General features: G+C 51.9%; 1 protein-coding gene across 1 annotated transcript; it reads right to left on the reverse strand.

The window, feature by feature from the left end:
* Window positions 1-2,099: 2,099 nt before the first annotated feature.
* GUCA1B (guanylate cyclase activator 1B) lies at window positions 2,100-11,703 on the reverse strand. Its single transcript, XM_040643419.1, has 4 exons — window positions 11,497-11,703; window positions 4,601-4,750; window positions 2,886-3,003; window positions 2,100-2,310 (listed from the first exon to the last, which is right to left on the reverse strand). Exons 1-4 carry the CDS (start codon window positions 11,701-11,703, stop codon window positions 2,183-2,185), a joined length of 603 nt encoding a protein of 200 aa, XP_040499353.1. The 3' UTR covers window positions 2,100-2,182.
* Window positions 11,704-16,981: the final 5,278 nt, after the last annotated feature.

The raw sequence follows: 16,981 nt of genomic DNA on the forward strand, positions 1-16,981 counted from the left end.
CCCCGACCTGCACCGCCGCTCCCGAGCCCACTTGAGTGGTCTGTTGGTTTGTTCCTCCCTTCCACAAGCATCTATTGGACACCTCCTTTGTACGAACGCTAGACACTGGACGCACCAAGAAGAACTAGTTCTCATCCCTAAGGAACTAACAGGCTAAGCATCATTATAATAAAATACAGGAAGGGAAGCTATGATACTGTAGAAAGTCCTCATTCATCCAGAGGAAATCCGTCTTTATTCAGAAGTGACGGCACAGCATCCCCACTTTCCCTGCTGGCCCTGCAGTGGCCTGTGGCGCCCCGGGGTTTCCCACAGCCCTGCGACTCATTGCCCATGGCAAGTGTCCCAACCGTTCCTGGTCTAACCGAAATCCCTCTTGCTGCAGTGACACCTGACATCAGTTGGGAAGTGGGCCTGGCTGTTACAGGTGGGCCCCATTCCCATTCTTTGCACACCCCAACTTTAGGAATACCTGTCCAAGCACTTGGGGAAAGACACAGGCTGGAGCAGTTGTGATCATTTTTGCAAAGATGCTCCTTCTTCTGGCCTTTGAGTCTTCACTTCAGCTGGGTGTGGGGGAAGTAAAAGGAGGGAATAAAAATCCAAGGATAGGAGAGAGAAAACCAGGGGCAAGAGGAATAAAGCTCCCAGCTTGGCGAGAGCACCCCCCCCCCCCGTGGGCGGGGCGAGGAAGAGAGGGTCCTACGGATCACCCCAGACTGGGAAGTCAGCCAGGGCCTGCCTGAGCACAGACCTGGTGGGAAGGTGGAGATCAATGCCAGGGGCAGCCTGGGAAAAATGGGAGTTGGTATTTCTGCTCCTTCTCTTGGTGGCTGCCTCTTGGGAAATCCTGAAGGTGGGAGGTGGGAGGGTATTTGAACAGAATTAGGCCATTTCCCCAATGTCCGGCCCAGACCACCTCTTGTGTCCCACCTGGATTACTACTCTTTTTTAATCGACCGTTTTTTATTTTGTTTATTTTTTATTCTAATCGACCTAAAATGTATTTCTAAAGGAAACTTTAGGACTATCACGCCTGCGAAACTGCAGTTCAGTAGGTGGTTTTATTGGTCCGTCAACATAAAGACGTATCTCTTTGAACGAGTTCCTGTTCTGAGTTCCTCACACACACCCCTCCCCCATTCAACCAGAACGACTCCCTTTATTTAAATCTGGTTTGTACACTGGGGCTGCACATAGAGTTTGTATGACAAAATAATTCCACATCTTAAAAAATTATAATCAGAAAACCCCCTGTTTTGTCCAACTTGCTCACTGAGCAGAGAAGATAATTGAGGTCAGGGAGAGAGAAAGGGCCATCTTGGGTCACACAGCTGCTGGAGGCAAAGCGGGCCTCGAACCAGGTCTCCCCAGAGACAGAAAGAGGTTTCCCATCCTTCAAGGAGTCTCCTCTGGCTTGTGGCTGGGAATCGGTGCAGGTCTGTGTGGGGGTTGGAGAGGCCGGTGTGGGATGAGGGGTAGGCAGGGGGAGAGCAGGGGTGTGTGGGGGTGTGGGTTGGCAGCAGGGGCTGGGGGACAGCACCAGGGCAGAGCTGAAGCAGCTCCTTTAAGCACAGCCGACCCCTCCGAGGCCGGAAGACCACAGCATTACTGGCTGCAATCTTCCCTTGCGGACACCCCTGGTGAAGACGAGTTGGGGAGGGGGAGGCAAGAACCCTCCCCATGAACTCCTCAGGATCCTGGGAGGATGTAATTACGATCACACACACACCCCAACTGCTAGTTTTTCTTCGGGCTCAACACCTTCCAGCCCCTGCCTTCACACCATGTGAGCAGTCTCATGGCTAACTTGGTCTATGGGACCCCCCCCATCCCTCAGTATTCCCCTGCTTCCAGCTAAGAACTAGGTAGGAAATTGTCGACGCCCCACAACCACCCAGACGAAGCATACATTTCCCAGAAGCAGCCGAAAGGAGAGAGGAAGCTGGTTCCCTTTGCCACCCCAGTAAATCCTCCCAGTGGACTGTGTCCTGTTGGCCACTTGAGACCGACAGCCCCTATCCACCCCCCTCAGCCCCAGTCCCTTCCATAGAGGACGCCAGATAAGACTGGGCACAAGCAGGCTGAGCCAGGGACCCTCTCACTATTCTGGAAACCTGGAGAGCCTGGAGTCTTGGAGGAGCCTGTGGACTCGGAGCGGGCTCCCAGGTCCCCAGACCCCTCAGAACATGGCACTTTTCCGCCTCTGCTGAGAGACCCAGCCACCGGGATTCACGTCCATTTGCAGCATCTTCATCACCCACTTGTCCCGGCGGGCACCTTCGATGAACTCGTTCAGAGACAGCCGGCCTGAGCAAGGGTAGGAGAGATGGTCGTGCGGGAGCGTGAAGAACTGGGGCTGGGGGCAAGAGCAGAGGCCTCCTCTCCCTCTTGGACAAGGCTACACCTCTTCACAAAGGAGCCTGCTGTCTGGGGGCCCGAGCTTGGGGGCTGGTCAATTCTCCTGGAAGCTTCGAGGGTTTCTTAAAGGGACTAGCTTTGCAAATGAATTTAAGTTTACTTTGGCCCCCTTCAAAATGTTCCTGAGGGCTCTTCTGGGGGTGTTCCCAGCCAGCTCGCTCCCTCCACCCGCCTACAGGGCAGAGGGCCTCAGTAGCCTGAATGGGGGGGGGGGGGCTGCCCTCTGCCCCTCTCTCCAATACCTCACCCCATGGGTTCCCCGGAATTATTATCCCATTTTCCAGATGAGGAAACAGTCCAGGCGGAGCGGTGAAATGGTTTGTCTGACTCTAAAGCTCCTGTGCTTTCCCCGCGCTTTGCCCAGCCTCTGTCGGCAGCTCCGGTGGGAGCTGAAATCACTCTTTCCAGCATCACGCGCCAGTGACAGCCCTGTCGTGTTATGCCCCCATCTCCGCTCCCGTTACCATCTCCGTTCTCATCCACCAGAAGGAAGATCCTGTCCACCACCTCCTCGGGTGTGAGCAGCTGGCCCTGCTCAGACTCCACTTCCACCCTGCAGGCTTTCTTCAGCTTGTAGATGGCCTGCGGGAGGAGACGGGGCTGCGGCCTATGCTGCCGAGTGAGCTCCCTGCCTCCCTCTGCCAGGACCCCAGGCCCTCAGCCCTGCGTCCCCAGCACTGCCCCCCCCCCCACCCCGGCCCAGCCGGTGCGTCTTAGGACCACAGGACCCAGACCCTACGAAAAACGGACCCGTCCTAGGGCTGTTCCCTCTGGGTCCAGCTGGCCTCGTTCCAACTTCCTGTCAGGCCTCACAGGCCACCCCGCCCTGATGCCAGTGGCTTTTCCCAGGTGAGTGTCACAGTGAACCCCAAACCTTCCGTGAGGGAGGTACCCGGCTGTGTGGTCTCAAATCCACTTTACACAGGGGGAGATGGAAATCTAGAGAGGGGAAGAGCATGTGTACTTGCGGGCGTGTGTGTAACATAGGGTGATGGGAGGCTCGGGAGTCTGGACTGGAGGGAAAAAAACAGGTTTCTTCTTCGCCCTGTGTCCCCTCCCCGTGAGGCACCATTGGTGAAGGGAAGTGGGGAAGAGACAGAGGAATGTGAGCGTTTTCCTTAGTTCCTTGACGGGGCGCTCGGCGGACAGACGCCTGTCTTGTCAATCCTAGGGCCTCATGGCCCAGCGCGGCGCCTGGGACACGGTGGGCCCCACCGACAGGGTCTGGGCGCCCCGGAGCTACAGCCAGGCCTGGCACTCAAGGGATGGATGACCTGGGGCAGACCACAGAGCTGCCCGGAGGCGACTTCTTTATCTGTGACCTGGGGGGACGACCCCCACTTGGGAGTGCAGTTCTGGGAGGGAACAGGCTGACTCGGGTCAGCCGTCAGTCCGCTGTACTGGGGACTTTGTTCTTGTTCATTCTTGCTAATTGAATATCAGCGTGGTGGGTCCTTCAAAGAACCAGCTTTTGGTTTGGTCGACTTTTCTTCTCTGGGCGCTTGTTTTCTATTTCATTCATTTCTGCTCTTTAGTATTTCCCTTCTTCTACTCTCTGGGTTTAATTTACTCTTTTTTTTTCTAATTTTTTTTAGAAGATTTTATTCATTTGTCAGAGAGAGAGAGAGAGCACAAGCAGGGGGAGCGGCAGGCAGAGGGAGAAGCAGGCTCCCCGCCGAGCAGGGAGCCCGATGCGGGACTGGTCCCAGGACCCTGCGATCATGACCTGAGCCGAAGGCAGGTGCTTAACGGACTGAGCCACCCAGGCCTCCCGTTTTTTTCTAATTTCTTGAGATGGCTTCTAAGATCATTGATTTCCAGTCTCTCATTTTCTAGCATATACATTTTCGGGCTAAAAAGCCTCTGCGAGCGCAGTGTTGGCTACAGTCCCCAGTTCTGTTACGTTAGGTGTGCGTTATTATCCAGTTCGTGTGATACAATTCCTCTGATTTCTGGAATATATAGGAGTGTGTTGCCTTATTTCCAAACCGATGGGGATTTTTAAGCTATCTTTTTTGTAATGGATTTCTAGCCTAATTCTGACTGTGGTCGGAAAGCACCCCCTGAATGCTTCCGATGCCGCTCCCCCGCCCCCCAGCCGCAGGGGCGCCCACCTGCGCGGCCAGGCCTCGAAGCCCAGCGGAGCTCCCGTGCGCAGGCGCCCCGGGCAGCCGCTCACCTCCACGATGTCGAGCAGCTCCAGGCGGTCGATGCAGCCGTTGCGGTCCTTGTCGTAGATCTTGAAGGTCCACTTCAGCTTGTGCTCCAGGGTGCCCCGCAGCACGAGGTTCAGAGCGGCCACGTACTCCAGGAAGTCGATGGTGTTGTCCTGCGGTGGGAGCGCGAACTGTGAGGCCCCTCCGGCCTTCCCCGGAGCGCCGAGGCCGGCCTGATTCTGGCCCGTCCATCGCCACACACTCCAGCCATCCTTGTGGCCTCTACCGCTTCGCTCATGGCTGTTCTCCAGCTCAGCATCCTTGCCCAGTCTGGGATCCCCCCATCCTACCCGCCCTTCCAGGCCCAGCTCAAGGGTCACCTCCTCCAGGAAGCCTTCCATCTCCAGCCACTTCAGCTACAGTGGTCTCTCTCGCTCTGTCTTCTAGCATTCACAACCCCTATACTCCGTTCCGCGCAGTTTGGGTCTTACTCTGGAGGCGTCACTTAGCCGTTCGGTACCTACGTCTCATTCTCTAGCTCTGTCCTATGTTCCTGGATAAGCGAGGGGCTTCCATTGCCTTTGTCTCTCCTTTGTGCTTGGCACAGGGCCTCGTCTGTGCAGAGTCAGGGTCTCATAAATATGTATGAATTCATGGATATGTGATTGACTTAATTTGAATTTGGGACTAAGGCAGTTCTGGAAGATTAGCTCACACTAAAAATGTCCTTCATCCTTTCTTTTTTTTTTTTTTTTAAGATTTTATTTATGTATTTGACAGAGAGAGAGACAGCCAGCGAGAGAGGGAACACAAGCAGGGGGAGTGGAGAGGAAGAAGCAGGCTCCCAGCAGAGGAGCCTGATGTGGGGCTCGATCCCAGAACGCCGGGATCACGCCCTGAGCCGAAGGCAGACGCCTAATGACCACACCACCCAGGAGCCCCCCTTCATCCTTTCATTCCCTCTGAGCCCGAGGGAAGGCAGTGGCTCCAGCTCGGCTTATCTCTAGGCCCAGGTGGGCATTACCCGCCCTGCAGGACAGGCCTCCTCCACCCCCACCCAGGAAAGGGCAGGGGAGACAGAACTCAGGTGCTAACCGCAGGGAGGGAGAAGGGACCACAGTCCACCTCTGTGGTGACTCTGACCAGGTCACTGAAACTCCTAAGAAGAACGTGCCAACAATGATTCCAAAAGCAGCCAACAAGAGGCAGAGGGACACTTGCTTCTTGCTCTTCTATGCCAGTCGAGTTGGAGGAGAGAGGCTGCTGGTGTCCGCAGTGGGCTGGTCAGGCTGAGTTTCACAAGATGCTCCCACTTCCAGGAGCTCCTGCTTCTGAGGCCGGGGACCTCAGCTCTCCAAAGCCACAACCCAAGGGGTCGCTCTCCCAGGAGTGGCTGTCACGCACGGGGCTTTGTAATTGGAAATGACATCGCTGACCCAAGCACCCCTGTCCCACTGGGCCCTGCCGCTCAGGAGCCCCACCCCCAGATAGATCAAGGGGTGCTTGGGCGAGCAAGGTGTAAGCAACAGAAGACGACAGGAAATGAGGCATATAGCAAAAAGTCTGAAAACCAAGAAGGAAACAAAACAAGCCCACCTCAACACCCAAAGTGTCTTATTCAACAGCTTTTATGTGATTACTTCTGGTCCTCCACAACCCCCACCCTGGATTTCTCTAACTGAGGTCAGACTGTAGCTATGGTTTTATCTCCTGGATTTTGATCTTAAAATGCCCCATGTCTTTAAAATTATTTGAAATCATTTTATTTTTTTGAGGGGTACTCTGCAGTCCCTCTTGCTGATCATGATTTTAATATTTTACGTTACACAACGAATATCTTTGTGTATAGATATGTTTTCTTATATCTCTGGTAATTTTTTTAGGGTAGATTCTTAGCGATGGTTTTTTTTTCCTCTTTTTTTCACTAGTCTTTAATGCACTGTGTGTGTAAGTCTACCGTTCTGTGAGATTTTGTCACACGTGTAGATAGGAGTAACTCTCAACACAAGGACATTGTCTTGTGTTGATAGTCACATCCTTCCTCCAGCCATAACCCTGGGCAGCCACTGATCTGTTCTCCAGCACTGTAGGATGTCCGCTTGGAGGATGGTATACACATGGGACCACACAGCGTGCAGCTTTAAGATTGGCTGGTTTTACTCGGCGCGGTGCCCTGGAGACCCATCCAAGCTGCTGAGCGTATCAACACCTCCTTCCCTGCTATTGCCGAGTGGCCCCCACTGCACGAATGGCCCCTCGCTGTTCTCCTCACTCACTGAGGTTATCTGGCTTGTTTCTAACCACCCTTCCCTAGCTTTATTGAGATATAATTGCAGACTAGCCATTTAAAGAACATTGTGTGAGTTTAAGGTGTACAATGTAATGATTGGTTGGTTCTTTAAAAGGCTATTTTCGGCGTGCCTGGGTGGCTCAGTCGTTAAGCGTCTGCCTTCGGCTCAGGGCGTGATCCTGGCGTTATGGGATTGAGCCCCACATCAGGCTCCTCTGCTAGGAGCCTGCTTCTTCCTCTCCCACTCACTCCCCCTGCTTGTGTTCCCTGTCTCACTGGCTGTCTCTCTCTGTCAAATAAATAAATAAAATCTTAAAAAAATAAAATAAAATAAAAGGCTATTTTCATTAGTAATTGCTTATTAAGCTTACTAAAAATCAATCTTATGTTTCTTTTTTAATAAGAGTAGAAAAATGTATGCAAAATGGCTGGTAGGAGCCATCAATGTCACACATGCCATCACCCTCGGGTTTGTTATACCCACTTTATGGACGAGGAAGCTTAGGCTCAGAGGTTAAGTACGTTGCCCAAGGAAAACCCATCTAGGAAGTGGCAGAGCCTTTCAAGCTACATGTCTTCTCTAGTTCAAGTTGGAGAACTTTCCTTCTCCTCTCAAGGTCTATTACTGTCTGAAAAATGAGCCTCGTATCTAGCACCACAGAGGGAAAAACAAAACCACAAAACCACTGACAAATCCTTACTCCCCAGACCTACAGATTCTCCCACATTCTTTGTCTAGAACATTCTGTTCTCACAACATCCTCCCTCAGCATGATACGGTCACCACAATGAGCCCCTGCCTTCCATGAGGCACACTGTAGAGTAGCCCTTCCTGAGGAGTGACCTCACCTGTAAGGATGCTTCAACCCCAGGACCAGTCCTGGGAAGCTTCCAGCGGGGACTGATCTCATCCTCTGTGCCCGGCCCTCGTCAGCTTCAATTACCCACAGCGGCAATGGGAAGGTGATGGAAATGCCTCTGTCAGCTCAAGAGCAAGAGCAGAAGTGACAGGCGTGTGATCTGCTCTGTGGGATAATCTGCCCCATTTCTCCCTGAATTGGCTGCATTTGCGCACCAGCCCTGACCGTATTACCTCAGGTTACATAAAGATCCCAAATGACATTTGATTTCACCCTCCCATTTCTTCCGTCCCAGTGCATCACAGGGCAACCGCCAGACAGAAGAGTGTTACAAGGGAGAGGAGTGGCAGAGACAGGCGCACCGCGCCAACCTCGTCTCCTCCAAACCCCCATTTCGATCCCCCTAGAATTGACATGTGAGCAAGATCTGTGGCCTCTTGATGTTATTTGCCTCAGAAAGTTCAGACCAATTGCCCAGAAATGAGACTCACTCATGTAAAGATTGTGTTGACGTGGGGAGTGGAGATGGGTATGGGTTTGGAGACAAAAATTAAGTGGGAAAAGAAAAGAAGGAAGTGTTCAGTCCCTGACAGAGGAACTTAACACACTTCTAGGAAAGCTCTTCCTTAGTAGTAGAATTCCAATTAATAAACAAAGAAGGGAGGGTAGAATTAGAAAATTATCGATGGGGCGCCGGGGTGGCTCAGTCGGTTAAACATCTGCCTTCGGCTCAGGTGGTGGTCCCAGAGCCCTGGAATTGAGTCTGGCTCCTTGCTCAGCGGGGAGTCTGCTTCTCCCTCTGCCTCCGCCTGCCACTCCCCCTGCTTGTGCTCTCTCTCTCTCTCTGTGTCAAGTAAATAAATAAAATCTTAAAAGAGAAAAAAAGTTATTGATGGATGCCAAACCTAGCCAAAGAAAATCTGAGCAGCAACAGGATATTTACATAGTCTCAGAATATCTCCCTGTAAAATGCTTGTTAATTACAAAGGAAGGTAACTTTGCAGCAGAGGAAACTGGCAGATAAAATGATGGAAGTTACCCACTTGGGAATGGGACAGACCAGTATCATGCGCCCTCAACAGGAGGCCCTGAGAAGGACATGACCTCCCTTCTGGGGCATCTGTGCCAGAAACGGAAAACCTGAAACTAATCACAAAGCTACACTGAACAAACCCAAACTGTGAGACATTGTACACAATGAATTGGCCTGCAATCTTCAGAAATGTCAGGGTCAAATAAGATAAAGAAAAGCTGAGATTAAAGATTCCGAATTAAAGGTTAAAAAGACAGGACAAGTAAAGTCAATGTGTGATCAGATAAAGAAAGAAAGAAAGAAAGAAAGAAAGAAAGAAAGAAAGAAAGAAAGAAAGAAAGAAAGAAGCTATAAAGAATATATTACGTGTCAATTTTTCAAAACTGGAATATGGATTAAGTAATGAAATTGGGTCGATGTTGAATTTCCTGATTTTTTAAAAGGATATATTTATTTATTTGAGAGACAGCATGCAGATGAGCAGAGGGAGAGGGAGAGACACTGAAGCAGACTCCACCCCCAGCACAGAGCCTAACGTGGGGCTCGATCTCACAGCCCTGAGATCAGGACCTGAGCAGAAACCAAGAGTTGGATGCTTAACTGACCGCACCACCCAGGTGCCCCTGAATTTCCTGACTTTGATCTTTGTATTAGGTTATTTAAGAGAACGTCCTTGTTCTTAGGAAAAAACACACTGAACTACTTAGAGGTAAAAGGGCATGACGTCTCCAACTTTGAAAGAGAGGCACACACGTACACACAGCAGATAAGGCAAAATGGCAACAACTGGATGAAGTGCACACAGGAGCCACGTACACTACTCTTTCAGCTTGGGATACATTTGAAATCCTATCAGAATAAAAGTTACAGGGGCACCTGGGTGGCTCAGTCGGTTAAGCAACTGCCTTCGGATCAAGTCATGATCACAGGGTCCTGGGATCGAGCCCCGCATCCGAGCTCCGTGCTGGAGTCCGCTTCGCCTTCTCCCTCTGGCCCCTCCCCTGGCTTGTGCTCTGTCTGTCTCTCTCTCAGATAAATCAATAAAATCTTTAAACAAAGTTATAAAGAAAGGAAAAAAGCAATCAATGCCTATCATGTGCTAACTTGTAAGAAGAGATGAGGTAGGTTTAAGGGGTTCAGCTATGTTACGCCCACGAGCTTAACAACCGCTTTTGGATCTTGAGTTGTTATCGTACTGAATTTTTAGATGAATATGGGCAAGATTGATGTATTTATGATAGTAAGTCTTGTCACGTATGACCTGTTTTGTTTTGTTAAAACTCATTTTCTCTCTGGGGCGCCTGGGTGGCTCAGTCGGTTAAACGTCTACCTTCAGCTCAGGTCATGATCCCAGGGTCCTGGGATCCAGTCCTGCATCGGGCTCCCTGCTCAGCCGGGAGCCTGCTTCTCCCTCTCCCACTCCTACCACTCCCCCTACTTTGCTCTCTTCCTCTCTGTCATGTAAATAAAATCTTTAAAAAAAATCATTTTCTCTTTCTCAAAAAATCTCAAAAAACAAAAAACCCAACAAAACCAAAGCCGCACTGCCTTCTAAGCAGGCCCACTTGACTGGGAGGCAGGACCCTTCCGTACGTGATCTTGGCCAAATCAGTTCACTTCCTTTTGTCCTGCTCGTGTCATCATGTAATTTGGATAAAGAAGTAGGCTGCGGTGGGCTTGGAGGAGAGGGAGCAGAGAAGGAGCTGGAAGAAGTCTGAAGCTCGGTCTGTGCCCTGCGAGGGAGTTTGTAGGGTTCAGCTCCAAGGAAGTTTCTGTTGCCCTGAGGACGCTCGCCCCACCCTCCATTCCCCAACAGCTGCTGAGATGCACGCTGACAGGTACCAGGCCAAGGTCAGCCCTGAAGGGCATTTCCAGTGATTCAGCCTAGAAAGTGAAGCTCTCCATGCATGGAGAAGTGGGGAATAGAGGCTTTCTCCAGATCAGTTATCTAGGCCCATCACCCTCCCCTCAATTTGGGGGGCAGAAATAGTACTTGAGGCAAATCTAATGATCTGAAGGATCATGGAGGCACTGGACAGACAACCTTCAAGAACGAAGGGATTTCTAAATTCAATCTCCAGATACGCACTTACAACATAGAGCATCTTCTCAGCTGCAGACGCCATCGGAAGGCTTGAAGAAATCCTGTGGCTTAATGATTTCTTGGAACCTTCCATGACTTGGAGACTCGTAAAGGACTTCTGCATTGCCTGTCCAGTTGCCCCATAAGCACAGGAGGCCCCTCCAGCGTGCTGGGTGGGAAGACTTGACTGGGCTCAACTCCAAGGACCCCAACGAGGGGAAGCTCACGGTCCCTTTGGGAGCTCTTTAGCTCCTTATCTTTAGGGTGACAGGGGCTCTGGTGGGTGTGAAAAACCACGCCCTTAGGCTGTAGGGCCTTGGCCAAAAATACACAGATTGCAGACTGCCCTGTGTGCCCTTCTGCCCAGTCTACCTTCAGCTCTCAGCAGGAGGAGAGGGGGAGTCAGGAAGAGCATAGAGACGGAGGGAGAGAAGGTGAGACAGAGAGGAGGGAAGGAAAGATGGGAAAGGACAGAATGATGGGAAGAGAGAGGAGTATGGGGGAAAGAGAGACAGAAAAGGTGGGCATGGAATGGAGAGAAAAGAGCAGGAGGACTGGGGACGGGGCACTCCCTCCACCACGGATGGTCCTTCAGCTCAACAGGACATGAGCCAGGCGGGCTGGCCGCCGTCCTCCCTTCGGTGCCTCCTTACCCCATTCTTGTCGAAGGCTCGGAACATGCCCTCTACATACTGGGTGGCCTCCTCGTTGCCTGTGACCTTGAAGAAGCGCTTGAACTCGTGCATGAAGAGAGAGCCGCTGGGGCACTCCACCACGAACTTCTTGTACCACTCCTGGAGCTCGGCCACATCCATCTCACCAGCCGCCTCCGCCTCCTCCCAGCTGAACTGCTGCCCCATCCCGGCCTGGGGGCGGGTGTCGGGGAGCCAGGCTCCGTGCCGCCTCCTGGGCTGCTGTGGATCGATGCCTTAGGCGAGGGCCCCCTTCCTGCTGCTCCTCTGCTTTGCCAGCCTCTTCGTCATCTCCTGGCGACTGAACACGATGGGCAACATCGGGGCAGGTGGCAGGGGGCGGGACCAGGCCAGCTAAGAACCCTAAGATCATTAGAAGATTCCTCTGGAAGGTCTGACCTCCAGTCAGCTAAGCTCCCCCAGCCGCACCCCTCCCTTCAGTCTCGTCAACTATGCAACTAGTGACCCTGGCAGATTCTGAAGGGGGAGAAGGGCCGGAAACGGACACCCCACCATCTCACACATGCTCCCTGTTCCTTTAGGTGGGCACCGTGCTGCTCCAGAGAGGCCCGACTTGGAGACCCAGGAGACTCTGAAGTCCAGAGAGGGAGCAAGACCGACTCCTGGCCCATAAAATAGAACCCGCTGGGGAGCTGGGGCTCACTCCTCCCCACGGGCCAGTGAGAAGCAGCAGAATCTGTGATGTGAACGTCCCCAAGCTCAGTCCCAGCAAGTCACACCCTTGAGTCTTGGAGATTTTCCATTTTCCAGTTTAAAGGACAAATGCTTCCCTCCAACAGCCTTCACCCAAGACCTAGGGACAGGGCTTCTTCTACTTTCTCTCCCAAGTGTGAGTACGTGAGAAGGATCTAGTAGCGTGGCTTAAAATATCTCCAAGGCTCTTGCTTTTATATTAAATGTCCTGCAAATTTCTTTTTGAATCAATTATATATTTGTGCTTATTTCAATGTAATATTAAAATGATACCTTCAGGAAACCAGAAGATCTGATGCACTTTTCTAGATTTTAGGAGCGGTTGTTCCAGTGACTCTCGCAATCTCAGGGGTTAACACTGCCTGTCTACTGTTGGCTGTTTGTTCCTGAATTGTTCTATACGCCTCCAGGCCTGCCCCCCTCTCTCACATAACCCCCCCATACATCCTTAATCTCTTGACATTCTTCTACTTTCTTGCCCTTCCGGAAGTAGGATCCCCACTTCCTGTCATCCTTTCAAGCGCTCACGAATTTTGCACCCCACCCACATCCCTTGGGGTCAGGAGAGTAGGGCTAGTTGCCTCCCTGCGCCTAATTGTTGCCTCCACTTTTTCTCTTTTCTGCCTCAAAAATGCTAGTCCCTTTGAAGCCATGTCCAACTCAACCCACTTGCCATGACTCACTGGCGACTCCACCACTTTGTCTCAAAGCACCAGATTTAGATTGGACCAGCTTTGGACATGGACTTCCACATTCAGGTGGAGAACAGATCCATCCCCCACTCCGGCCCCAAAGGTCCCTCAAAGGTCTCCTTCGTTCTGAAGAGCTTTTCTCCCACCCCAACTTGGCCTCCCATTCACTGTGGCCCCTTGGGCCAGCAGCTGCAGCATCTGGGAGCTCATTAGAAATGCCAATTCTCAGGCCCCACCTCTCCCACTGAACCCAGAACCTTGGGAATGGGCGCAGCAGTCTGTGTTTGAACAAGCCCTCTGCACGCTTCCAACACACGCTGAAGTTTGGGCACCACTACCGTAGGCTTTGGAAGCACACATTTCCGAACTGCCTCTGAGACTTTTGCTTCCAGCTCACTTTCTAACACCTTTACCCAATAACGCACCAGCCTGAGCCCCGCAACCTGCTAATCTCGTTTTTTAACACCGGTCACCTTGTTCAAACCCTGGCCTTCCTCATCCTTATCCTTATCCACAGCCCAGCACTCTTGCCATTTCCTCGCCATGACCTTGACCTTCGTGCCCCTCTCTCCCACTGAGTACTCAGTTGGCAAAACCTGAACCCTGGCTAAAGCCACTAACCATTCGCTAACAGCTCACCCGTACCTGGGAGGCAATATGCTCGTCCCTGCTGATGTCACTCTCCCCCTCCTGAGATGACTTCTCCCCAAGCTGCCTGCCCTCAAACCTTCCACTCTCATGTCCAGCAGATGACCTTGACACAAACTTGGCTGCACAGGAGTAGATGCACCCGATGACCACTTCACCTCCCACGAGACTTCCCTGCACCTGTGCCCACGCTCTCGCCCTCTTCCTGGGCCGATGGAGGTGGGGTCCCTTTCCTCCTCCTCCAGCTGTGGGCTCCTCTGCTGGGTGTCATCTCTCTGGCTAGCGGAGCACTTCGCTGCCTTTCTCTGCTGCGCCCTCAGTCCGTCCTTCTCTAACGGACCCTTCCTGTCTGCAAACTGCCTTAGCATTGCCTTTACTAAAACAAAACCGAACAAGAATCCTTCCTTGACCCCAGCTCAGGGTCCCATTGTGGGGCTTCCAATGAGCCTTCATGGGTCAGAAGATAAATAGAGTAAATAAATACTAAATAAATATTAAAAATAGTTTATCACTCATTGGTCTAAAGATTAACATAATCCAGTGAGGACTGTACTTCTTCCTCATTCTTTCTTCTGATTTTGAAAGAAATGAAACATTGAAAAGAAATTAAAAATCTGGGGCGCCTGGGTGGCTCAGTAGTTAAGCATCTGCCTTCAGCTCAGGATGTGATCCCAGAGTCCTGGGATCGAGCCCCGCGTCAGGTCCCTGCTCTGCTATGAGCCTGCTTCTTCCTCTCCCACTCCCCCTGCTTGTGTTCCCTCTCTCGCTGGCTGTCTGTCAAATAAATAAATAAAATCTTTAAAAAAAATTAAATTAGAAATCCCGTGGGCCCCAGGCATGGTGCCTACTTGCCCCCTTGGACCTCCACCTACTGTCTTAATTTTGGCTCTTCTCACTCTGTGGCTACTCATTGGAGACAACAGGCAAAAGGGACACTGGGTGACTTCCAAGACTCGGCCATCAAAAGCGATAGGGCTTCCGCCTGGCTCTCCCTCAGGACCTGCCCTAGGAGCTCAGCCCCATATTGTGGGAAGCCCAGAGCACTTTCAGGGGTTCCGGCTGGCAGCCCACCTCAACCACCAGGAACGTCGGTGGGGGGTGTGTGTGAGTGACTCTGCAGATCACTCCAGCCCTCGTCTTGCAGCCACTGTAGCTGATACCAAATGGGGCACTGTCCCCACAGAGCCGCGACCAAGCTGTAATTCGTGTGCAAAGTGTCACTGGAGCCCCTAGGGGTTGGGTGTTTGTCATGCAGCAAGCGATGACCGAACATTCTCAAAACTGTTCTGCACCCTCTTCTTTCTTACTCACTCAGCTTACTCCGGCCAGATGGATGCTCATCCTCGTCACTCCACGGAGAAGCGGTCACCAGTGACCTACCTGCCATACTCACTCCGCCAACAGACGCTTCCCAGTTCAACCAACGAATTCTTTCTTCCAGTACTCCGGGTTTGAAGAACCTACGCTCCTCTGATCTCACTCCAGCCTCACTCCCCTCCTTTGCTCCCACCTCTTCCTGTTTAACACATCTCTTCCTGCTTGGGGCTCCTAGGCTTGTCTTCGGTACTCTTCTCACCTCCCCACACTGCCCCTCCAGGTGAGCTCACGCACCCCAACATTATATACCATTGGTAGGCTGATAGCTTCCCAATTTGTACCTGCAGCCCAGACCTCTCCCCAGAATTCAATTTATGAGCCTAGCTGCCCACCGGCCATCTATACTCAGATTGCAAACATGGCAAAGCCAAAGCCAAGCTCCCGATTTCCTGCTTAGATCCCTCCAGCCTTTTCCACCTCTGTGATAGCAATACCATGTACCCAGCTGCTTAAGCCAAAAATGAGGAGTCAGTCTTCAGTCTTTTCTTCCTCTTAGATCTCGTTTCGATCTACCAGTAGGCCCTTCCGTCAGCTCCAGCGCCAAACCATATTCTGAATCCAACCATTTCTCGTCGCCTGCACTACCGCATCTCTCACCCAGGCTGTGTCCTCACACCTGGACCCCGCAGCAGGTCCTAGCTGGTGTTTCTGCCCCTTCCCAGTCCGTGCGCAGCAGCCAGCACACCGTGCTCTAAAGCACCAACCTGATCGGTCACTCTCCTGCTCCCAACCGCCCTAGGGCTTCCCAGTCACACTCAGAATTAAACTCCTTCCCACAGCCGCGACACACGACGCGGTCTAGCCCTTGCCTACTTGGTCTTCGTGTTCCTCCGTCGTTGTCCCCAAGACACACCGAACTCATGGGCCCTTGCCACTCACCGACCTTGCCGCCCGGACTGCTCTCCCCCTACGGCTTCACGTGGCTGTCCTCTTGACACTCTTCCCTCCTCAGAGAGAAATTTCCCAAGCCCACCTCGAGTAGCCACTCAAGTCATTCTGACGCTATCCTTTCTTATTTGCTTCATAATGCTTAACTGAATCTTCTCCCCATCTCCTCACCCCTGAAGACACGTGCCCAGCAGCTGCTGCGGCTCTGCCCCGACAGCACCTTGACTGGCTGGGTGTGGAGGGGGTGTCATCCCTGTCTCTTTGCGTTTATCGATATTTAAGCAACACTGAGGAGGGACTGATGTATGGCACCTGTGCTCATGTTAAGAAACTATACGAATGGGGAGCGTCCGGGGGGCTCTGCTGGTGAAGTATCTGTCTTTGACTCAGGTCATGATCTCAGGGTTCCAGGATTGAGCCCCACATGGGGCTCCCTGCTCCGCCGGGAGTCTGCTTCTTCCTCTCCTCCCTGCTTGTGCTCTCTGCATCTCTTTTTCTCTCAAATGAATAAAATCTTAAAAAAAAAAAAAAAACAACTACGAATGAAATAACTTGATAAGCCTCTGGTCAAGGGACCTAAAATTCAATTGGCATTTTTCACGTGGGTCAGTTGCCCATGACCTGCCCTTAAATATTGCTGAGCTGTTGAGGTATAAATATATCATTTTAAAGAGGATTAGGAGCCATACAGAGAAATGATAGCTGGAAGTGAGTAACAATAGCAAGGATTTAAGGAGGGCAGGGTTAGGCATTGAGCAGGGATTTGCAGAGAACCCTGGGGATCGCAGGCAGTCAGCCATAAGCCTGGCCCCAGCAGCTGAGAAATGTTTGAGAGCCACAAGCTGGACTCTGCTGAACCCTGGATGGGCCTGGCCTGAAGGCCTCCTGTAAACCATCTCCATGCCGGTTGTTCTTGTGACCCAGTGGGACCCCCTTGCTGAAGCCTCAACTCTCCTGCTGCCCCATCGGACACTTAGGACCAGTGTCAGCCCTGAGACCACAGGGACTGCCTGTGTGTTATGCTTCTTGCCTTTATTCACACACATTTACATCTTTTATTCTTTAGGTATCTCCCCCCCAAGTCAATCTCTTTACTTCTTTTTAAGTCAGCTCCACGCCGAGCGTGG

This window comes from Ursus maritimus, unplaced genomic scaffold (assembly GCF_017311325.1).
Source record: "Ursus maritimus isolate PB19 unplaced genomic scaffold, ASM1731132v1 scaffold_29, whole genome shotgun sequence".
Lineage (NCBI taxonomy): Eukaryota > Metazoa > Chordata > Mammalia > Carnivora > Ursidae > Ursus > Ursus maritimus.

Excerpts from the sequence above, each read along its gene's own strand:
- GUCA1B (XM_040643419.1), bottom strand. The coding sequence starts at position 11,703 with ATGGGGCAGCAGTTCAGCTGGGAGGAGGCGGAGGCGGCTGGTGAGATG. Across the intron at positions 4,751-11,496 it reads GAGCCTTCGACAAGAATGGG|GACAACACCATCGACTTCCT; the intron begins GTAAGGAGGCAC and ends CTCCCACCGCAG. Across the intron at positions 3,004-4,600 it reads AGCTGCTCGACATCGTGGAG|GCCATCTACAAGCTGAAGAA; the intron begins GTGAGCGGCTGC and ends CTCCTCCCGCAG.